A 24,840-nucleotide genomic window follows, 5' to 3' on the forward strand; every position below is an offset into this window, starting at 1 on the left:
TTAATTCAAGTAAAAAAGAAATCAAAAATATAATAAATATCTTCATTATATAAATATTTCACAACAAATAATCTCTGTGTTCAAAAGTCGTATTCTTCTATAACAATCTCTTCATCAGGCAATATCTTGACATTTTCATCTGACATGTTAGTATCATCAATTGGGTCGACCTCTTCTCTCCAAAACAAAAGTGGTCTTTTTCATCTAACGTCTTTCCCACTTGGCTATTAATATATGAAATTTTACAACAATAAAAGTAAGTATTCATTAAATCAATAGTAATGAAAACGATTATCAATAATGGTGAAAATAAAGATTAAAAGATAGAGAAATGATTTTTTTTTCCTTTTTGAAAGATATAGAATAACTTTCAATTTAGAAAAAGAAAACATCCTTAAACTTATGTTTGTTTCTCATTAAATTAAGAAAACTGAATTGAGAGAATACTACTAAGTATAAAGAAGTCATTAGTAAAATAAAATTTTCAGATAATTCTATATACCTTGCACCTTCGCATTGTTTCAATTTTATATTACAAAATTATTTGCAGTAAGAGTAGGGGTTATTTCCTGAGCATATTTGAAGATTTTCTTAAAGTTAACAGATTTTTTTTCTAATATTAAAATCAGCAAACACAAAACTATGGTGAAAATTTTAATTACTTTTCTTTAATTCATTTAACGATATTAAATTAAATGAAATTTAAAAATTTAAGAATTTTTTTATTTATTTATTTACGGATTTTTCTGAAATTTACATAAAATATGACTTTTTATCTGATATACATTTTGTGCTTGATATATGTGCCTAATTTTGGGAAAATGAAGATATAGAAATTTTGAATATAAGAAAATGAAGATTGTGCTGCAGATTGACTCAGTAAATTCTGCTGTAAGGTATATAAGTTGCACTGCAATGCCATAATCAAAAATACAAAAGTAATAACCAATCAGAATTTTTAAATGAAGGAGTACATTGCATAAAACAGATTTCATAAAACAGTTTGCAAGAAAGTATTTAAAATTGATTTAAAATGGTTCTTAAAAACAAAATGCAACTTTCTAAACTAGCTAACATGCGGTGAATGAAATTATCACTAAGTTACAAAAGTTAAATTAAAAATAATGTAACTCTAGTGAAAAATATCAGAAAGTCTTTTTTTGAGTAGGGGTGTACGTTGAAATGATAATATTTGTTTTCTTGGAAAGGTGTGTTGTTTATGAAAGAGAAAAATCATTGATCTGTCTGGGTTTTTTTAAGAGGTACCTATTTTGTGAAAATTTAAACATAATTAGTGCAAATAAAAAATTATATTTAAAAAATCAACACAAAAATATGGTAAAGGAAGAAAACATTTTCAAAAATTGTCACTACAAATAAAAATCATTTATGACTTATTTCTATATATTTTTCCCTATATTTCAAAAACAATTTTGGTATTGTAAAATTTTGGGCTAAAAGTTTTATCTAAATTACAAAAGGCATAAATCTGTAAAAAATCATTGTCTATAGTAAAATTTCAACTTGAATTTAATAAAAACATGCATTTAACAGTACTAATACTAAAAGTTATTCTAATTATGTGAACATTTTCCTCTGGGTCATACAGATAAAAGTTTTACAGAGAAAAAAATATTAGAAATGTCAGTTAAAAGAAATTTACAATAGTGTTTAAGATAATGTTCGAATTTCAACTTCTTGTAAAGCTTACAGAGGGTGAGCCTCGCGTTTAATTTTAAAAAACTCAGCTGGAAAAAAATTCGCTTTGATATGGCGTAAACGACTGATTTCCCACATTGGCTGAACACATGCTACCGTTTTGTAAAAGACAGCTGGCAGGAAAGCTCTTCTTTTCCATAGATAGCAACAAGAACACGGGTTTGCATGAGAACTTGCTTTTTCATTTGTGAAACTGCCGTTTTTCCTACAGTTGAATTTGTGAAGGTACCGCTAAACGGTAGGAAATTTACCCTGGACAGACCCTTGAGCTCAGTATTTATTTAATATCCATAAAAACAATACAGTATAACCCTACAACAACACAGAATTCAATACAAGTTAGCGTTCCAAAATCGTGCAATTCTAAGATGTATTTATTACTTAGTTCTATATATTTAAAGAATAATTAATACATTTAGGTATATATTTATAAAATAAAAATAAAAAATACCTTGGCAAATATACTAAATTAAAAAATATATGACACTAAAATTTTATACTTTTATTACAAAATATATAAAATTGTATCTATTATTTGAAATCCAAGTTCTAATTTTTGGTTAAATTAGAACTAATCCATATTGCCTTTATAGACAACTGCATTTAAATCCTTAAAAATATTTTCTCACAGCGCTTCTGTTTTGAGATTAAGCTCTTTTGTTCTCCTATACGGTTGATTTTTATGTTTGTACGATTACCTACGGTTATGTACGGTTACTTTCTTATGTTTGTATTGTTTAAAAAATGGTTCCAAGGAGTAAAAAATAAAGATTTGTTAAATAGCTGCAAAAAACAAAAAAAAATTTAAAAACTATCATTTTCATATTTCAATCATAAGATCCTTATTTTCTTGAAGAAATCTTAAAATAGTTTTTAATTTAAGGGAAATTGTAATGGTTAGCACCTCTGAAAACAGCACAGGGATATGAGTGTGATGCTATTTTCAACATTTGTTTTGATGCCAGTTGATGGTACATTCAGAAGGAGTAGGTGTGAACAAATTGTGTAAATATTTTCATAAATAAGTAGACATTCAATTTCAATATGAAGATGAAAGAAAAGCCATGATCTCCAAATAATCTGCTGTTGAAAAATTTAGTGTTAAGAGTCACGATTCTGAGAAGAAAAAGAATGGAACAGTCTTCTTCTCTCACTAAAGATAGCATTATCTCAATATATTTATCATTAGCGCAACTTTATATTTCATTTTACAACCGCATTGAACAGTCAAGCCAATTTCAGGTTTACAACCATCAATGCTTAACTATGTTTTCTTGTAAATTTTGAACCCAACCCAGAAGACAAGAAAACTCCTGGATCAAACATTGGGACTAACCAACCCTTGTAATTGCACACAATTTTTGCACAAAACTTAATTTATATCCTAAATTGAAGTACAGTGTTTCAGAAGATATAATTTTCAATATTTATAAAACATTTTTATGAGAGTGTAAAGACAAATGTATCCATCTAACTGAAAAAAGAAAAAACACAAAATTCTTCAAAAAAGACAATCTTTTACAAGGTCTAACATCAAAGCAAATGTACTACATTAGAGAATAAAAAGAAACATAGTATACATACAAGTACAAAGTAATAGCAATTGTATGTGGTCACCTTTAAGACAAGTTGGAATATTTTTAGATTTAAAAATATTTAACAAATATTTTTCCAAAATATAATTTACAATTATATTAAAAAATATAATTGATAATTTTAAAACTAAAATCAATAACAATAAAAACCAAATTGAAGAGATTTTAATTGTTTGAAAGAATCAGGGGTGATTTTGAGCCGAAGTAAAAAAACCTGAAAATTTCTTGAGTAAAATCATTAATGACGTATTTCAAAAAATAAATATCTTTATAAATTTAAATCATTGATATTTTCACAACATGAAATTCTAAATAAATTATATACAACATAATTTAAATTAATAATTCTGTAAAGAGATGCCAAGCATAAATTCTAGTTCCTAATATTTCTAAATAAATTATACAACAATTTTTATGCATAAATGTGATCAATGATTTCTTGAAATTTCTAGATCTTGGATTTTATGAAATTTTCGGATTGCGGTAAGCAGAATCATCTCTGAAGAATATTGGACTTAATACAGCTTAATTTGTAGATTGCATCACTACAAGGTTTTAAAAATTAAAAAATTAACATAAAATGATAATTAATTACCTAAAAAACTTTTTTATTTTCATATCTCCTAATTCTTTTGTTAGTGTTACTTGAGCTAAAATAAAAAAAAAAATAAAACAAATATTTTTAATCTATTTATTATGTTGTTTTTTTTCAAATAGAATATTAAAGTGTTAATACCAGGATTTAAATCCCTTATTTGCAATTTTGAAAGATAAGGAACTAAGTCAACTTGTAGCTGTCTCATACTAAGAGAAGAGCCTGAAAAGAATAGGCAATGCACTTAATTCATAAGCTATAAAAAAATCCAAATTGAACAATAAAATATAAATTAGAAAGTTACCAACATTTCATAACCATAAATACCCATATCTGCCAACATGGATAGGAATAAATCCAGTAGATTTTACGAAAAAATAAAAATTTTATAACTGTTCCATAATTTTTTAACCGTTTTGAGAAGTTTGGGATTTTATAGTCATCACAATACAAAAACTTTATTACACTAATAAAGTTTATTACACTATAAAACTTTATTACACTAATAAATAGTCTGCAATATTTTCCATTTATGATTAATATTAAATGAATTTGAAATGTTTCTTTTTATTATTTTTAACATCTATTTTAAAAAGACAAGTAAATCATTATTGATGATTAAAAGATTTTACTATTTAAGTACAGAATAAAACAAACTTAAATTTTCAGAAAAAAGAAAAGCTTTAAACTAATTACAATAAGTGAGTCTCGTTCCATTATGCACTAGCAATACTTATTTAAGTATTCAAACAAGTGATAAATTGTGTAAAAATTCTATTCCGATTAAGGATATTTTTCAAAAACTTAATCAATTATAGGGAATTTTCTAAAATGTACAAAAACCAGGAGAATTTTTATTATACCAGTAGACTTGGGAAAAAATGGCAAAATCCAGTAGTCGACTGGTAAATCCAGGAGAGTTGGCAGCTATGAATACCCATTTTAAAAACATCATCATCATCATCAATGGCTCGACAGCCCAGGGTGGGCCTTGGCCTTCTCAAGAAGTTTAAACGAAGTTCAAGTGAGTTTAAACTTCTGAAAAAGTTTAAAAACATACAAATGCAAATTTTGAATATTTTAGGTGGATCTAAGAATCTAGTTAAAAATTTCCAAAGTCTAAAAAAGTTAAAGCTTTCTAGGAAGATCAATGCTTCCTAATAATGAAAAAAAAAACCTAGAAATATTTTCTCTGAGAATTGTAATCTATAGTAACTGTTAGGTTATTTTAAAAGATTTTGAGCAGAATGAAACTTTTTAGAAAATTATGTTATTTATGCCCATGCAAATTTTATATCAACTATAATGCATGGAAGAATTAGTGGCTTTTGGATTTGGCTTTGGTTCCTCTTTGAATTGTGGCATTGTAATATAGTGTCTCTTTTATTATTAGAAAAAAATAAAACTATAATTTCTTTCCAAGAAAAAAAAACTATTTTGAGAGAATTTAATGAATATTTACAGTTATATTGTTTTCAAAACTCACAACATAACAGTTTAGACAGCAATGAAGCATTGACTGTATTATTATTGCAGGAAGCGTTGTAAAATTTTCCAACAATAAATAAGCACCTTTTAAGTACTTTTTAAGAGTTCAAAATATATTTTTAATCACTATATACATTAACAAAATGCAAAATAATTTTCAAATTTTACATGATCATGATAAAATAACCAGTTTCTGACAACAAACTATTTTCTTGATTATATTAGCTTTTATAAAAAGATCAAGAGTTTTTCCAGTCTGATATCAAGTGATGGAGAATGAAGTCTAAAATTGAGAATATCTAGCAAAATGCAGCAGAGTTGCACATGAGAGAGCAAGAATGTCAGTGAGCCCAGCTCAGTAGACGCACATGCAGACCCGCAAGTATTTCATCAAACAAGTAAAATGATTGGCGCTTTCATACGCTATATCAAGGGTACATTGAAATGGATTGTGGTTGAATGAACTGTGAAAACGTTGAGTAGAATAATGTGAAAAACACGCTTCTGCATAATAGGCGGCAAAAATCGACAAAGTAAAGAAAAAAAAATCTGATTTTTGAAAAGGGAAAATTAAGCAGTTTTTAAAAACACTGAATAAAAAAAGCATCTTAAGGACCTTTAAAAAAAGAAAATCAAAGATAAGCACCTTTAAGCATTTTTTAAAAACTCTATGAGCCATGTATTAAAACAAAGATAACAAAATTCATTTTACAAAACTGCAATTAATCTTCAACTACTCACATAAGTACAGTTAAGATATTTTTACTAAGTGGTAATGCTGGAAGCAAGTTTATAATTTTTCTTTAAAATAATAAAAAATAGGAACAAAGTAACGATTAAAATAAAGTCTTACCACTAAAAGCATACTTCAGAGATTTTTGCAACCGCCTTTGCTGTAAGATAAAAAAAGAAATAATAAATAAATAAAATTTTTAAAAAATGAAAGCAGATATAAAATTACAAATCAATAATTTTGGCAAAGAATCAAGGAATCTTCATATATACCTTAGATAAATTTTCATAAAATTGAGGTTTGTGCAGTGCTCTCCACCTCCTATTAGTCACAGAGGACAAATTGAACATCAGACCTCTAGACGCCAAAGACACCATATAATCATTCATTGTGTCACGACTCTGAAACAAATATATACATAATTTACCCCAGAATAATGGTAGAGACAATTTCAGTTTTTGACTTTTTTTTAAATTTCTCAAGGTTTTTAGTTCAAGAGATTTTTTTTTTATACTTAGCTATAAAGCTTAAAGCTGTCAGAAGTTTGAGAAACCAACAATAAATTACAAAAAAAAGGATTTTTTAACACCCTATGCCAGAAAGTCAATCAAGAATCTTGTAACTTGTATGGATTATTTTGGTTGTTATTTGCAATAACAGCATAAAATTTCATAAACCTAGCCTAAATATTTATGGAGTTATGGACATTTTAAAAAAAATTTATTCCCTTGTCTTACGTTTTTTTTTTTTTTTTTTTTTTTAACTTCAATTTTTAATCATNCTAATATAATTAAACAAAATTGTTAGAGAAATTTAAAATTATTTACAAAAATATAGATTTAAAATTTGAAGAAAAAAAATCAACAAAAACTACTTAAGATATGAGTAAGACCCCTGATGGTAAAAGAACAAGAGGAAGACCCAGACTTACCATCCAGCGCATGTTTTGGGGCGAATTAAAATAATGTAGAATATCTGGCTGGGAGGAAGCAAGATCAATTGCTAGAGACATGAGGCGTTGGAGGGATATGCTAGAGGCCTTAAGTGCCTAAGGCACGTAGAGGATAAGTAAGTAAGATATGAGTATTTAAAGTAGTTCGCTTATATTGCGCACACACAGAAAATTTGAAAAAAAAATTCTTATTTTTGTAATAAATTGTATTTTGGCAACTAATGAAAATTATCTAATTTAAATATCTTAAAAATTTTAAAAGTGTCTAATAATTTTCTAAGTTGTTTTTATATTTTTTAAAAGAAAGCTCAAAATGATAAGGATCTTTCCACAAGTTTCATTTTATATTATAAAACAAGATTTATTAAAATTGATGTCGGAAAAAATAGGCGAGACTACAAAATAAAATTTGTGAAAAACGCTAACCTTTTGTGATTTCTTTTAAAAAATTACTTAGAAAAATGCTTGAGATTTTTAAAATTTTTAAGATATTCAAATCAGTACTCTTTTCATTAGTTGCTAATTGCGGTTCACCGCAAAATCAAGGCCTCCATTAAACTTCGGGGAAAAAAATTTTGACTTTTTCAGGTGTACCAGGTAAATTTCAATTAAAATCAAGATCATATTTTCCTCGGAAAACTTTGATTCTTTTATCTGTAATGTGAAATATTTGATTTTTTCTGTAAAAAAAATGTCATTAAATGAGGATGGGAGTATTTCAGTTTGACTAAAATGTGCAATTTTTATAACAAATAATAGATGTAAGAATTATTTAACTTTAATCTCAATAACTGATTACTGTTACGGACAATTTTAAGACTGGTTATTTTCCAGGCATGATATAGAAATTTTCCAAGCTTTTATAAAGAAAATGCAGCGTTTTCTGACTATTCCCTGATTTTTAGAGTAAAAAAAAAATTCCGTAACAATTCCAAGCTTACCCTGAGCTAGGGGAACCCTGAAAATTATGAAGAAAAAAAAACAGTTTAATCGAGATCCCCACAAAAAAAAAGAATTAATAAATTAAATATTTAAATAAGTTGTTCTTTAAATATTTTGAAATAAAGGCAAAGATCATTTCATCTTCAGACAAAAGAGAAGAGCAAGAAATAATAATTTTTTTGTGATTAGTTTTTCTTTAAGTCTTTCTTTAGGAAATAAAGATTAAATTTAATTTTAATAACCTTAAGACTAATTCAAAAATTTTTAGAAAGGAAAAAAAATATAATGCATCTCTTCAGACATATGAATATGAGACTTCAAAAACTCCAAATTATACAGCTAAGAGATTTTGCTTACCTAAATTACATGGCACAGAAAAAATAAAAATTCAACTGAAACAAGTGATTCCAAGATTAGGGACTGGAGTATATTAAATAAATCAAATGTCACATGACTTTCTGTTCCAGAAAAAAAATTAACGTCCCAATAAAACCTTTGACATGAAACAAATTGATTTAGAAACAAGAATTTGACAAGAGAGTTTCAGCCAAATGGTTTCCTTAATGAACATACAACATTTCATTTTATTTTATTTTATAACCGTTGTTGAACAGCCGACCCAATTTTTGGACTTACGACTACTAATGTTCAACTCCATAGCCTTGTAATTTTGAACCCGATCCAGAAGACAAGAGAACTCCTGGATCAAGTATTGGAAAGAATTTACCTTCTGGGAGAACTTTTTGATGAAACTAACCCGCATTTGCATTACATGGAGAGGAAGACCACTAGAACCCCCAGGGACAGGCTGACGGCAATGGGACTGTAACCCATGATCCGTCTACCACTAAGGATATATCACGTCGTCACTGTGGTTGGTGCAAGCGAGATTCGGAGTTGTATCAACCAGCCATTGCTGGGATTTGCGCCCGGTTCACCTCATTGGAAGGCAAATGCTCTATCCCCTGAGTCATTGCGGCTCAACATACAACATTTTATTTTATTTTATAACCGTCGTTGAACAGCCGTTTTAATTTTGGGTTTACAACTACTAATGTCGAACTCCCTAGCCTTTCAATTTTGAACAAATCCAGAAAACAAGGAAACTTCTGGATCAGTACCCCCATAGGAATGATTTGTTATGGGAACATAAAGAACTTTGTGACATGACAGATTTAACGTGCATCAGTCAACATTTACTACACGGAAAGTCTTTGGCCGGCTGGGATCGAACCCAGAACCTCTTGAACATGGATCCAGTGCCCTACGGACTTAGGCAAAAATTCCTTTAATCATAGAGCCTTTGGGTATTGAAAACTTTGCCCAACTCTATAATTGAGGAAAGTTTGGAAAAGCTGATGGACACTCCATTGAAATTTATGCTAATGTAAATATAAAACAGAGTGTTTGGTTTTAAAAAGAGAATTATTTTGGAGGTTATTGTTCCCACTCTTCAAATTTGTGAACTAAAAGATACATAAAAAATAGAACACTATTTCTCAAAGTTTTTAAATAAATTATTAGTAGTTTTAAAAAAAAAAGTGATACATACATTCCAGGCTACTAATATTCGACTCCGTAGCCTTGAAATTTTGAACCCAACCCAGAAGACAAGGGAATTCCTGGATCAAGTATTCGGAGAAACTTGTTTTCGTGGAGGACTTTTTGATGGAACTAACTCGCATTTGTGCTAGATGGAGAGGAAAACCACTAACTATCAACAGCTATTAACACTAAACATTATGCAGTACTGGCAATAGCACTATCCGTTGAGGAAAAAGAGAAGCATTTTTGACTTAAGCGGTTATTTTATCAACAATTTTTTTTAAAAATTTCGTCAGCAAATACGGAAAAATTTGAGAATAACAGGAGACTAGGCAGATATGGCATTGCAACCAATACATCTATTCCATAGACAAAATGTTATTTTATTGTCAGTTAGAAAGTCTGAATGTTCATTCCAATAAAACATGAAATTTTTGTTTAATTTTTATATAAGAAAATCACATTCAAAATAAGTGTTAAACATTTTTGCTCTTTCAAACACTTTGTTTTAAATTAACAAAAATATGAAAGCTCTCAGTAGTAGTAAAGATCATAATATTTCTGAAAACACCAAAAATATCTGATGTTTTCATATACATGCAAAATTTTAGTATATTTTCCGTATAAAAATTAAACAAAATATTGACAAAGAGAAGAAAAAGTTCTCAAACATTAAATGTTTTTACTGTCACCGATATATAAGAATCTAGCTGAAGTATCAGGTCATTTTTATTTTACTAACATTTTAAAACCACACTAATTCACTCATTTCTTTTCGTTAAAATATTTGAACATAAAAGTAACTTTTCTGCGTTGTTAGTGCCTAATCACTTGCACAGCTTGGATTGAAAAAAATCTAAAGTTAGAAAATATTTTTTCTAACCTAGCTGTTGAAGAAATTAGATATGAGGCTGGCCAGATGCTTATAAGAAAATCACATCAAAACAGAAAAGTCTTCTGCTTGCAATGCATTAATAACATAAGTAAATTTTTTAAAAAGGATTCAATAAATTCATGACTCATATTTTTCTTGTTTGAACTCTCTTTTTTCGTTAAGTAAAGGAATTAATAGTTTTTTTTCTTTTTTTGAAGATAAAACTTAAGGTATTTGTATTCTTCTTGATTTTAGTATTGCTTAGAAATAAGAGCTATCTGGATATATATTATTTAGCAGAAATGTATTTTAGTAATCAGCATAACAACATATGCTTAGAAGAGAAATTAAAAATTTAGAACAAAGTAGATAGAATAGCAGAAGAAGAATATTTTTGTCAAAATAAGTTCTGCATTTATGAATAAATACTTGCTGTAATTTTAGGTACTTATGATGCAGCAACTTCGTGTTTAGAAGTGTAATTTCATTTAGACCACACGGTACGAGTCCCCATATCAAGTGTCGACTATATAGTTAAGTACCTATATATTCGACTCTAAGCAGAAGCCTAGAATCGAAGGAGCAAAAATTCGTAAGTCAAAAGCTCAGGATGAATACTTGTTGGGTGGGAAAAAGTATCTAATTTGACTAGAATACATTGTTTTAACAAAAACTTCACATAACAAATGCATTGTATGGCACAAAAGATGACATTGTATAAGAAACACTTGAAATCAAATGTAATAGTGGGAGAGGACAAAATCATTTTCAGAACATAATACTGACAGTTTGAGAAATTATAGGTCCATATAAGTTTGTAATGCTGGTAAAGCACTTCTTATTAGTCCTCATTCTAATTTTTTTTTAAAAATTCCATGCTGTTGACCATTAAGGCACTGAAGGTGTGATTGTTCTCGTTTTCTAGTCTATGCCCAAGAATTTTGACTTCTGCCTCGCCCATATGCAGTGTTGCCAAATTAGGGGTTTACCACCGAAATTTAGGGGGATGTTTTATCTTCAGTGGGTATTTTAGGGGAACTTGTTTATAGAGGTTTGTTTTAGGGTTATTTGTGAATTTTACTAGTTTCAATTTGGTTACACTCTAATATCAAATTTTATAACTGAATGTGTGAGATGGTAATATGAAAATCAATGTTAAACCAAAACAAAAAGAATAAGATTTAATTTTAGAGCTTAACCCCTTTGTTGAATGTTAATAGTAACTTATTACGTAGCTCGATCAACCTGTACGTTTGGTGAATTTGAAAACAAATTATTTAAAAATTTTAACGTGCATGGTTTAAAAATCATAACAAAGGATAAATAAAAAGAATAAGATTTAATTTTAGAGCTTAACCCCTTTGTTGAATGTTAATAGTAACTTATTACGTAGCTCGATCAACCTGTACGTTTGGTGAATTTGAAAACAAATTATTTAAAATTTTTAACGTGCATGGTTTAAAAATCATAACAAAGGATAAATAAAAAAAGAAGTACATACAAAAGTACAAGAAAGATTTTGAACACAAAAATCAGTTTAATGGTAAATTAATAGTACAATTGTTCATCCTTTTTTCAATTATCAGCACATTATTAATTTCTTGATAATAAACTATTCAAAAGTATTAAAGCAACGTTTTCTAAGGATATTTTTCAAAAACTTAATCAATTAAAGGAAATTTTCTAAAATGTACGAAAACCAGGAGAATTTTTATTATACCAGTAGATCTGGGAAAAAATGGCAAAATCCAGTATGTGACTGGTAAATCCAGGAGAGTTGGCAGCTATGAATACCCATTTTAAAAACATCATCATCATCAATGGCTCGACAGCCCAGGGTGGGCCTTGGCCTTCTCAAGAAGTTTAAACGAAGTTCAAGTGAGTTTAAACTTCTGAAGAAGTTTAAAAACATACAAATACAAATTTTGAATATTTTAGGTGGATCTAAGAATCTAGTTAAAAATTTCCAAAGTCTAAAAAAGTTAAAGCTTTCTAGGAAGATCAATGCTTCCTAATAATGAAAAAAAAACCTAGAAATATTTTCTCTGAGAATTGTAATCTATAGTAACTGTTAGGTTATTTTAAAAGATTTTGAGCAGAATGAAACTTTTTAGAAAATTATGTTATTTATGCCCATGCCAATTTTATATCAACTATAATGCATGGAAGAATTAGTGGCTTTTGGATTTGGTTCCTCTTTAAATTGTGGCATTGTAACATAGTGTCTCTTTTATTATTAGAAAAAAATAAAACCATAATTTTTTTCCAAGAAAAAAAAATATTTTGAGAGAATTGCCAAATCTTCCAACAATAAATAAGCACCTTTTAAGTACTTTTTAAGAGTTCAAAATATATTTTTAATCACTATATACATTAACAAAATGCAAAATAATTTTCAAATTTTACATGATCATGATAAAATAACCAGTTTCTGACATAGTTACTCTTTTCTTGATTATATTAGCTATTATAAAAAGATCAAGAGTTTTTCCAGTCTGATATCAGGATGAGGAAAATGAAGTCTAAAATTGAGAATATCTAGCAAAATGCAGCAGAGTTGTACATGAGAGAGCAAGAATGTCAGCGAGCCCAGCTCAGTAGACGCACATGCAGACCCGCAAGTATTTCATCAAACAAGTAAAATGATTGGCGCTTTCATATGCTACGGATCGAGGGTACATTGAAATGGATTGTGGTTGAATGAACTGCGAAAACGTTGGATAGAATAATGTGAAAAACACCCTTCTGCATAATATGCGGCAAAAATTGACAAAGTAAAGACAAAAAAATCAGATTTTTGAAAAGGAAAAATTAAGCAGTTTTTAAAAACACTGAATAAAAAAAGCATCTTAAGGGCCTTTAAAAAAAGAAAATCGAAGATAAGCACCTTTAAGCACTTTTTAAAAACTCTATGCACCATGTATTAAAACATAGATAACAAAATTCATTTTACAAAACTGTAATTAATCTTCAACTACTTACATAAGTACAGTGTAGTTAAGATATTTTTACTAAGTGGTAATGCTGGAAGCAAGTTTATAATTTTGCTTTAAAAAAATAAAAAATAGGAACAAAGTAACTATTCAAATAATGTCTTACCACTAAAAGCATACTTCAGAGATTTTTGCAACCGCCTTTGTAAGATAAAAAAAGAAATAATAAATAAATAAAATTTTAAAAAAATGAAAGCAGATATAAAATTACAAAACAATAATTTTGGCTCAATCAAAGAATCTTCATATATACCTTACATAAATTTTCGTAAAATTGAGGTTTGTGCATTGCTCTCCACCTCCTATTATTCACAGAGGACAAATTGAACATCAGACCTCTAGACNGATTTTACTTATCGTAAAAAAATATGTATCAACTACCCGATTGGAAGAGACACTTTCAGAGACACTGTCTTCTCTTTTGACTTTTTTTAAAATTTCTCAAGGATTTTAGTTCACGAGATTTCTTTTTATACTTAGCTATAAAGCTTAAAACTTTCAGAAGTTTGAGAAACCAACAATAAATTACAAAAAAAAAAAAAAGGATTTTTTAACACCCTATGCCAGAAAGCCAATCAAGAATCTTGTAACTTGTATAGGTTATTTTGGTTGTTATTTGCAATAACAGCATAAAATTTCATAAACCTAACTAAATATTTATGGAGTTACAGACATTTAAAAAAAAATAAATTCCATTGTCTTATGTTTTTTTTTAAATTTTTTTTTTATAACTTCAATATCTAATATAATTAAACAAAATTGTTAGAGAAATTTAAAATTATTTACAAAAATATGGATTTAAAATTTGAAAAAAAAATAATAAAAACTACTTAAGATATGAGTATTTAAAGTAGTTCGCTTATATTGCGCACACATAGAAAATTAAAAAAAAAATTCATATTTCTGTAATGAAGTAATGAATTGTATTTTGGCAACTAATGAAAATTATCTAATTTAAATATCTTAAAAATTTAAAAAGTGCCTAGCAATTTTCTAAGTTGTTTTTGTATTTTATAAAAGAAAGCTCAAAATGATAACGGTCTTTCCACAAGTTTCATCTTATATTATAAAACAAGATTTATTAAAAATGATGTCGCAAAAAATAGACGAGACTACAAAATAAAATTTGTGAAAAACGCTAACCTTTTGTGATTTCTTTTAAAAAATACAAAAATTACTTAGAAAAATGCTTGAGATTTTTAAATTTTTTAAGATATTCAAATCAGTACTCTTTTCATTAGTTGCTAATTGCGGTTCACCGCAAAATCAAGGTTTCCATTAAACTTCAAAAAAAAAATTTGTGACTTTTTAAGGCAATACCCATATGCAGTGTTGCCAAATTAGGGGTTTCCCCCCGAAATTTAGGGGGATGTTTTATCTTCAGTGGGTATTTTAGGGGAATTTGTTTTTAGGGGTTTGTTTTAGGGTTATTTGGGAATTTTACTAGTTTCAATTTGGTTACATTCTAATATCAAATTTTATAACTGAATGTGTGAGATGGNTTTTTTATAACTTCAATATCTAATATAATTAAACAAAATTGTTAGAGAAATTTAAAATTATTTAAAAAAATATGGATTTAAAATTTGAAAAAAAATCAATAAAAACTATTTAAGATATGAGTATTTAAAGTAGTTCGCTTATATTGCGCACACATAGAAAATTAAAAAAAAAATTCATATTTCTGTAATGAATTGTATTTTGGCAACTAATGAAAATTATCTAATTTAAGTATCTTAAAAATTTAAAAAGTGCCTAGCCATTTTCTAAGTTGTTTTTGTATTTTTTAAAAGAAAGCTCAAAATGATAAGGGTCTTTCCACAAGTTTCATTTTATATCATAAAACAAGATTTATTAAAAATGGTCGTAAAAAATAGACGAGACTACAAAATAAAATTTGTGAAAAACGCTAACCTTTTGTGATTTCTTTTAAAAAATACAAAAATTACTTAGAAAAATGCTTGAGATTTTTAAATTTTTTAAGATATTCAAATCAGTACTCTTTTCATTAGTTGCTAATTGCGGTTCACCGCAAAATCAAGGTTTCCATTAAACTTCAAAAAAAAAATTTGTGAGTTTTTAAGGCAATACCCATATGCAGTGTTGCCAAATTAGGGGTTTCCCCCCGAAATTTAGGGGGATGTTTTATCTTCAGTGGGTATTTTAGGGGAATTTGTTTTTAGGGTTTTGTTTTAGGGTTATTTGGGAATTTTACTAGTTTCAATTTGGTTACATTCTAATATCAAATTTTATAACTGAATGTGTGAGATGGTAATATGAAAATCAATGTGAAACCAAAACAAAAAGATTAAGATTTAATTTTAGAACTTAACCCCTTTGTTGAATGTAGTAACTTATTACTTAACTCGATCAACCTGTACGTTTGGTGAATTTGAATACAAATTATTTAAAAATTTTAATGTGCATGGATTAAAAATAATGACAAAGGATAAATAAAAAAAGAAGTACGTACAAAAATACAAGAAAGATTGGGAACACAAAAATCAACGCCATCTGGGGTGATTGGTTACCGGTAACTGACAACACTGCCCATATGTCACACCTATTTATAAGGCAGACCCATTCATACAATCTTTCTTTCACCCACAGATCGTAATTTTGACCTGAAGCAGAGAATGATCAATCTCCTATCAAGTACCCCCAGAGGTATAATTTGTTATGAGGACATGGAGCACTTTGTGATCCGACAGATTTAATGTGTACCAGTCACTATTTACTACATAGAGAATCCATGGCTGGATTCGAATTCCTGTTCTCACAATCGTGAGTCTAGCACCCAACCAACCAGGATATCCCTGCCTTTTAATGTCATAAATGTATGATATAAATAAAACTCTTTAGACTATTTTTAATATTACTATATTACTCATGGGCCAGGATAGCCTGGTCGGTAGGGAGCTGGCCCCATNTCACAATCGTGAGTCTAGCACCCAACCAACCAGGCTATCCCGGCCTTTTAATGTCATAAATGTATGATATCAATAAAACTCTTAAACTATTTTTAGTATTACTATATTACTCATGGGCCAGGATAGCTTGGTCGGTAGGGAGCTGGTCCCATGTCCGAGAGTTCCAACCCCACCGGCCGAAGACTCCCCGTGCATTAAATGGTGACTGATGCACGTTAAATCTGTAGAGTTGCAAAGTTCTCTATGTTCCCATAACAAATTAATACCTCTGGGGGTACAAGATTGGAGATCGATCGTTCTCTGATTTAGGTAAAAAATTACGATCTGTGGATGAATGAATGGGGTCCGCCCAATAAAAAACGGGCTGTGGCGTGTGTGTGGCTGAAGACAAATTCTTGGCCATTGGATGGCGCCACTGAAGGAACAAGAATCGCACACTCTGCCTTAAATTTGCTTGGTTTCACCAAGCAGGCTTGCCCGTATGGCAAGTCCCATTAGAAACAACAACAACAAAAAACCTATTTTTTATGTGAAACAAAAGAAGAATTTGGAGTGAGGCTGAGAATTTGGAGTGTGGCTTTCACTTGAAAGCAGTTTATATTTGAATAATGATAGTATTTATTTCTAAATTTTTTACTTCAGGATTAGAAATGAGAGGATCTCTTTCAAACATTTTCAGATGAGTAGGAAGTACATCTTGATTTGATTTCTTTGATGAATCACCTAAATAAAATAAATATCAACATTTAAGTTATTTAGCAAGTACCACAATCAATATTGAATCCCATAGGAAATAAACTTACGCTTGGAGTAAAGAATTTTTCCCAATGCATGAAACAGAAACAGAGAGGAATCCCTTTTACTACCATCTTCAGAGGAAGATACACTCCCTTGCACAGAAAAGGGCTTCTTAAAGTCTTTAAAAAAATATTGATAATTTTAAAATTGAAAAAGAAAATAAATAAACATCAACAAAAGGAAATGCTAACCCTTACAAGATGCCTACAGTGCAAAGAGTTGCAGTTAAAGTCCTCAAATTTAATGTGAAAATAAATATGAAACTTCTGAAACGTTTCTTTATTTTATTTCCAATACCCACCCATATTAACATTTTGTCAATTTAGACCAGTGATTCTCAACCTTTTTTTTGGGGCGATGTTTGAAATAGAAATGACAAAAAAAAAAAAAATATTAAGTGGCTTTTAAAGTGCCAGAAAAAAATATAACTTTAGTTTCAAAAACTTAATGAATAAAGAAAAACAAATTTTTTTTCTACTTTTTCTGTCAACATTTAATTTCTTTAGTTGAAAGTAAACTTTAATGTCATTCAGTCATTTTCCTATTTCTGTGAACTTTGATTGCATTTTCTTTTCTTTTTTCTGGATATTTTTAAATAAAAATTATTGAATAAATTTTTGTAATTGTACTCTTTCACCTTTAAGTGGGAATATTTTTTCTCCTTCAGGAATCTTTTACTTAGATATAATATTTTTAAATGTTTGTTCATAGAGTTCTGTTAAAAAATAAGTAATTTAGGTTTCTTTTCTTTCTTATCAAATATTTTTTATGCTTGAAATATATATGTTTAATTTTGACTGAAGATTTTTCACATATTTCTTCTTTTTCTCCTTTAACATTAAAAAAATTTAATGCTTAAGATAACATATTTCTAAAAGCTTCTGAAATTTTTTAGATCACTATGTAATAAGTGTATTGTAACATTTTGCATAGGTATGAAGTTTAAAAAGTTATCTTTTACTCCTTCTAAACAAACAATATTCAATTGAAATAAAAAGTTAGAAAGCAAAAATAAGCAAAAGGAAATTTTAAACATATGCATGTTAGCAAATGCTAACCGAAAAAATTTGCTAACATACATATCTTTAAAATTTCGTTTTGCTTACTTTTGCTTTCTAACTTTTTGTTTCAAATGCTTACATAAGACAGATTTGGTTTTAAACTGCTTTTAGAGCCTTAACTTTTTGACTTATTAATTGAACCAAAAATTTTTATCTTAAAATTTCCTTTAACAAATTTCATACTCTGATTGCAAACAATATTCATAATACTCAATACTCCTCAATATATATATATATATATATATATTTATTTTTTTGCACTCTAAAAGTTATTGTACTAACTGTTTTTACTACTAACTAAACTGAAGTTTTGCTTATTTTTGGTTTCTAACTTTTTATTTCAATTGTTTACATAAGACAATTTGGGTTTTAGCTGCTTCTAGCACTTTTCCATTTTGACTTATTATTTTAAAGTTTTAACCTAAAATTTTTATCTTAAAATTTGTTTAAATAAATTTCATACTTTGATTGCAAACAATATTCATAACGCTCAATACTCTGTAGCAATTTATTCATGCACTTAAAAAGTTTTTGTGCTAACTGAAAAAAAATGGAAAAAAAAATCTTATAAATATATGAACATTTAAGGGAATAAACTTTAAAGTTTCTTTATTTTTATATGATAGACTTTAACAATGTTTCTAAGTTATTTTTAAAAGTGAAATAAAAATAAAAGTCAAATCTAAGATAACACTATCAAAACTATAGTGCTTTTGTGACACACAAACTATAAAATCACATAAAAATCATTATTAATAAAAAAAAGTAAAAAGTATTCAACAAAAAATTATTAATAACATGTAAAACACAAAGCTTTAAAGCAAAATTCATTGAATTCATAGTTTTCAATAACACAAAAAAATTAGATACTTATACAAAATAAGCATTAATAAAATAAACAGTAAAACTATTTACTGAAACTTTTTTGTTTGCATTTATAAATGTGTTAATTTTTTTAAAAAAAAAGCCAACTTTTATTAAATAGGGAAGCAATCATTTGATGTTAGTTGGCAATATCTTCTAATTTTTAAATGTAAATTTTTGTAATTATGAGAGTGCTTAGGGTATAAAAATGGTTTACTTTTGTCAAATCAGATAATGGAGGCTCACAAACGTCATGGATTAACTGTATTTTTAGTTGAAAAATGCTCATTTTTACGCACTCCATTCTTCTAAAAATCCTAAAATTTACCATATTTTATATAGTGGTCAACAAACATGTTCAAATACGTTATGTTACAAAACCAACAAAACAAATCCAAAATACTAGGTGATGAAAAAAATATATTACATAAAACCTGTAGTGTATCAGTAAAAAATCTGTTCCCTGATCTATCCTTGTTTAATACACATAAAAGTAGCATTACAATAAAACTATTTACCTAATATTTTTGATTTTCAAAGAAAACTGCAAATCCTTAGGCAAAAGAGAACCTTCATCATTATCACTAATGATGAAAATGACTGGATGATAAGACTGAACAGCGTACCTCCTTTTGAGAACAAACACTTTGTTTTAAAATAATGAAAATATGTAAGCACTCAGTAGTAAGGATAATAATATTTTCGACAACAAACATATTTGATGTTTTCATATTTATGCAACATTTTGGTATGTTTTGAATGTAAAAACCAATGTAAAAAGTTAACCTTACTTTTGATAAATATTTTCAGACACTATACACAAATGTGAACATAGAAAAACATTCATTTTATGTATGTTCATAATATATTTCAAATTCACTTTCACCTTTTACATTTAACAAACATTAGCATAGATTTGTGCATATATAGTGCTATAGTTTTATGAAACTTGTGGCTGAGAGGTAACAAAATGTTTGCAAAGGAGAAAAAAAATCTTATAAAGATCTTCCAGGGGTAATTGTGAGCCCAGCTCATAAATCCTGAAAATTTCTAGAGTAAAATCATTCAAAAAATAAATATCTTTATAAATTTAAATATTTACCTTATAAAATAAAATTATCTTTATTTATTGAAATTTTCAAAACATGATATTCTAAATGAATTATATGCAACATAATTTAAATGAATAATTATGTGTAAGTTTACTTTTATCTCTAATCACATTTATTATTCTACCAGAAAAAATATTTAAAAATGAAAGAAATGCCAAGTATAAATTCTAGTTCGAAACATTTTTTAATAAAATATACAAGAATTTTTATATATAAATGTGATCGATGATTTCTTGAAACTTCTGAACTTTGGATTTGTGGAAACTTTCAAAACACGGTTAGCGAAAAATCCGGATTTTTTCCGGAGCTCAATCACCCCTGATCTTCCATATTTTTTATTTAGGAAATTTATATTTTGCGATGTTAATAAATAACAATCCCAACGTAGTTGCCAAATTTCTTTTAAATCAAATTTTCATTTAAATTGAATTTTTTTTTATTTAAATAAAAAAAATTTATATATGCTAGCCAAATTATTTGATAAAATACATTAACAATAAGTTATGAATTAAAAGTGCAATTTTAAAACATTAATATAGCTAAAACTATTAATATTTCTATTTCAAATGCTATTTAAAAAATAAAATAAAAACTTTTTATTACAAACTAAACATCTAAACTTTTAAGGACAGGGAAGCAATTTGACAGTTAGATACCTAATGAAGAGTAAAATAGTTAATTTTAGAACACATTAAAGAAAAATATTATTGAAAGTTTCTCTGGGCTATATTTTATCAATATAGTTATCAGTATTTAAACACTAATAGCGAGTAAATATGTTTTTAAAACACTTAAAGCATTCAAATAAACATAAAATTAAATGTGTATAATTGAACTATGTTAAATTCCTAGCTTATTGTTTTACATACAGTTAATGGAAAATTATAATTTAACAGTTTGACACTACTCTTATCCACTTTCAGTCTCTAATTTTATTTATTTATTAGTATATTTAGAAATATAATACTTTACCCTTTGGATAAAACCTTTTATATTTTTGGATGAAACCTTCATTATCAATGAGATCAGACTTTAAAAAGCATCGCACAGTAAAGAATATAATTACAAACATATTTTTGACTTAATGATTAATCATAAATGGTCTCAATTATTAAAAAAAATCAATTTGTTTAAAACAGTGGTTTTCTTAAAAAAAATATATAGTTGATTTAAAACATGACTTAAATCAAAAGATTTAATTCATTTCAACTTTGTATCCCAAAAATAAAAGTGAATTTTGAGTTTAGTAGGGTTCCAATATTTGTTAGTTTTTATCATGTAACAAAAGCGGCAGCAGCAAAAATTTGCCAAAAATATTTGACAGTGAAAAAAAATGGACAAGGGAAACAAAGTTGTTCTAAGAATTAATTCAAATTTTAAATAAAAATATATTTTCTTTTTATTTTTACATGAATTTTTCAATCTAAAGTAAAAACAAATGAATAAAAAACAAATATACCTTAGAATGCAATGAAGCAGTGTTGGATCTCTTATAAAAGCATTTGGAAACTCCTAATGGAGAAAAAAAACGTATTTGGTGCATTTTTGAAAGAGTATAAATAAATAAAATTAATAATACACAATACTTATTTGAAACATAATCTTAAACTATAAACATGATTTAATGAGGAACTCAATAGTTTTCAAGTAATTTTTATTAACGCATTCATAAAACCAACTAGAAAATTATGAAAAAATTACTGTTCATAAACATTTTTATATTTAAAAACGAGTAAATAAAAAAAATTTATGAATAATCGGAAAATATTTGCATGTCAAAATCCAAAGTCATAATATTCTGAGAAAATAATTGAACTCTCATAATTGTACTTAGATAAATATTTTTTTAATAAAAATTAATTACGACAAAGTATTTTTATTAGAAGAAAAGAAATATAAAAAAAGTTATAATTAAAGTTATATAAAAGTTAAAAAAGTTTACACAATAAACTGTTATATATAAAAGCTTGTCACAAGCAGCCATCAAAAATGTACTTGAAAATTAATTTTTTTCCATAAATTATTTTTATGTACCACAGATAAAAAGCAATTTTTGAATCATGGGAAACAATTTGAACATAGGAAACAATTTGAACGTAGGAAACATTTTGAAACAATTATAACAGATTCATAGGAGTGCAAAAAATGGTAAAAAAACAAACAGGAAATTAAAATTTTCATCTGCTTCAAACTGTTAATCAAAAAAATAAAAAAATTTAATAATTAGTTTGAAATTAATGTAATGGTCTCACTTATAATTATTTTTATTCGTTTTTCAATTTTTAATTTTTCCCCCAGTTTATTTGTTCAAATTTAAAATTACATTTCATTGCAAATACTGAACCTATAATAATAAACAAGACTTTAAAAACAAAATTGTTGCAATCCAATAATGAGAGAAAGGTTACAAGCAGATCAGTAAATGAAGAATGCAGTTGGAAAAAAAATTTGTTTTGTTATGTTTATTTTCTTAGTAATTTTATTTAAGACAGTTCAGGGATTAAATTGAAAACCCTATAAGCCACTTTTGGGTAGAAGTGAATTCTACAAATAGGTGAATTGGTTCTAAGTGAATACTACAAATTTATCTTTCTTACCTCGTCTTTTAAACTTTTAGAAACTTCCATACCATTCCAGTGGACTGTAATTATAATTTCTTTGTGCTGTATTTCTGAGTCCCCATGGACAACAAAACAACTTTGGGAAGAAGGAAGGACTCCTTCAATTTTTAAATTATTACAACAATCTCATTGATAAGTAAAGTTTGAAACAGTTTTAAGTCAAACTTGAAGGTGAAAAAAAAATTTGTTCTCATATCCACGAACAATTATCCGAGTTCTTTGTTTCAATGTATTACATTTTATAGAATTGTGTTCTAGAAAGAAAAAATGATTCAAAGTGTTAAAGAAAAAGAAAAGATTTATTTTAAAACATTTAACATTAAGTTACAATTCTTTATTATTAGATGGAAGGGGGGGGGAATGTAATTTTTTCTAAATAATAATAATAGTCTGTATATTAGGATATATTTTAAATAAGCACTTAACTTATTGAAAAATTTAACTCATGTTTGTTTTTAACAATATTTTATCATTTTTCATACAACAGAAAATGAATTAAATTATCTTCATCATAATGTAAACTTAGTTTTTAAAATGTACACAAGATCACTATGAAGCATCTTTCAAGAAAAGTCAACAATCCATAGAAAAATGAATTTCCTTGTTAAAAAAAAAAGGCCTCAATGCAGGAATGAGATTTTAAAAAAAAAAAATTTACAAATAACACAGAAATTTAATTTTTTTAAAAAAAAATATGATCTTAGTTCCCACTCCTAAAAATTTCCTTGTTTGATAATTAAATAATTGAATAAAGAAGTCTCACCTCAATAAGTATAATTCTTTTACCGTTTGAATATAAGAAATATTTCGAAGATTGTAAGAGAAATCGACTGAAGGACTGTGCTTGAGTTTCCCTGGTGGCTATCTGATCTCCAAAGCAGAACAAGCCTAGCAGACATTTTAAAAATATTTAACATTTATACAAATAGAAAATATCATTTAATTTTTGGAAGGTATAGAAGATGTTAGAGAAGTCATATACAGGCAAATATAAATAATTTTTATGTAAAAATCCTAGTTTGAATAAATAAATAATGGACAATTACAACATCTCTTTTCTTTATTTTCAATCCTAGCTTACTGAAAATTCTCTCCTGAACAAAAAAAATCTAATAGTTTTTTTCCTTAAATGTTTATTTATTTAATTATTAAACATTTAAATTGCAATTCTCAATATTATTCTTTGAGTAAATAGGAATTTCTCCATGGAGAAATTATTTTTATTTTTAAATTTATAATTTTTAATTCCTTCTCCTGCTATATAGTATTTTCAAAATATGGTAACTGTTAATTTGTCTTCTAATTTCTGCAAATCTGCTTGTCAGAGCTTGCAAAGAAGAATTCTAAAATCCTAAAATTAATGCATTATACATTTCTAAGGAAAAACTATTTATTGAAACAGGTGAAGAAAAAAATCTCAGGTTAAGCATCCAGTAACCCCAAAAACAAATCAACACTTTCTAGAATCTATGTGCTTATACTTAAATTTTAATTTAATTTAGCAACATAATTTCAGCAAATAGCTTTAAACTAGACATTTTCGTTTCACTAATGCTAAAGAATTAAAAATAACTTATGCAAAATGAAAAGAAATTCTAATGCACATTTTTTAGTTATTTATTAAATGATTATAGAGACAGTAATGTTGATATCTTGTTTGAACATTTTTAATTCTGCAAAAAAAAATTTTTTATCTGTATTTATAAAATTTAATTCCTGTTTTTGTAATGTGGAACTAAATAAATACACATGTTTGATTTCAATACTCTTCTGGATTAATGCAATTAAAATAAAATTAATAAATTATACTATAATATATTAGTTTTGTATTTTTTTCTTTTTACTTATTTTATTCATTTATTTATTATTATTATCTTTATATTTTGAAAGAATGAATTAAAATTTTTACTGGGCTCACAAGTTTTATCAAAGTCTACTGCTATGCTGAAGATAATTTCCTGCATTAAATTCAAGCTAGAATAAATAAATAAAATCAATAACTTAAGCTTTTCTACATT

The 24,840-nt window shown here is 27.1% G+C and overlaps 2 protein-coding genes across 13 annotated transcripts in view; both read right to left on the bottom strand.

Moving 5' to 3' along the window:
• Positions 1-4: 4 nt before the first annotated feature.
• LOC122271846 (cell cycle checkpoint protein RAD17) lies at positions 5-19,649 on the bottom strand. The gene is made up of 8 exons (XM_043054422.2): positions 19,466-19,649; positions 17,170-17,283; positions 17,004-17,089; positions 6,403-6,531; positions 6,251-6,290; positions 4,051-4,131; positions 3,910-3,964; positions 5-224 (listed from the first exon to the last, which is right to left on the bottom strand). The coding sequence occupies exons 1-8, from the start codon at positions 19,587-19,589 to the stop codon at positions 98-100; spliced, it is 756 nt and encodes a 251-aa protein (XP_042910356.2). The 5' UTR covers positions 19,590-19,649; the 3' UTR covers positions 5-97.
• Positions 19,583-24,840, bottom strand: part of LOC107442197 (cell cycle checkpoint protein RAD17) — a 12,312-nt gene continuing 7,054 nt past the window's right edge. For 4 of the 12 annotated variants that reach the window (XM_043054431.2, XM_043054440.2, XM_071176981.1 and 1 more), the window contains 3 exons: positions 23,586-23,710; positions 21,661-21,713; positions 19,583-19,718 (listed from right to left, as the gene is read on the bottom strand). In XM_043054431.2, the coding sequence (XP_042910365.1) occupies positions 19,604-19,718; positions 21,661-21,713; positions 23,586-23,710 (293 nt within the window). In that variant the 3' untranslated portion in view covers positions 19,583-19,603. Of the gene's footprint in view, positions 19,735-20,800; positions 20,858-21,660; positions 21,714-23,585; positions 23,711-24,840 lie in introns of those variants that run through there. The other 8 variants (XM_071176980.1, XM_043054432.2, XM_043054435.2 and 5 more) reach the window with 7 other exon arrangements.

Source organism: Parasteatoda tepidariorum, unplaced genomic scaffold (assembly GCF_043381705.1).
Source record: "Parasteatoda tepidariorum isolate YZ-2023 unplaced genomic scaffold, CAS_Ptep_4.0 HiC_scaffold_714, whole genome shotgun sequence".
NCBI classification, from domain to species: domain Eukaryota; kingdom Metazoa; phylum Arthropoda; class Arachnida; order Araneae; family Theridiidae; genus Parasteatoda; species Parasteatoda tepidariorum.

Coding starts and splice junctions, on each gene's coding strand:
- LOC122271846 (XM_043054422.2), bottom strand. CDS start 19,589: ATGCTACTTTTATGTGTATTAAACAAGGATAGATCAGGGAACAGATTT. Junction 6,291..6,402: donor TTTATGAAAATTTATCTAAG/GTATATATGAAG, acceptor TTTATCTTACAG/CAAAGGCGGTTGCAAAAATC. Junction 225..3,909: donor AAAATAAAAAAGTTTTTTAG/GTAATTAATTAT, acceptor ATATATTAATAG/CCAAGTGGGAAAGACGTTAG.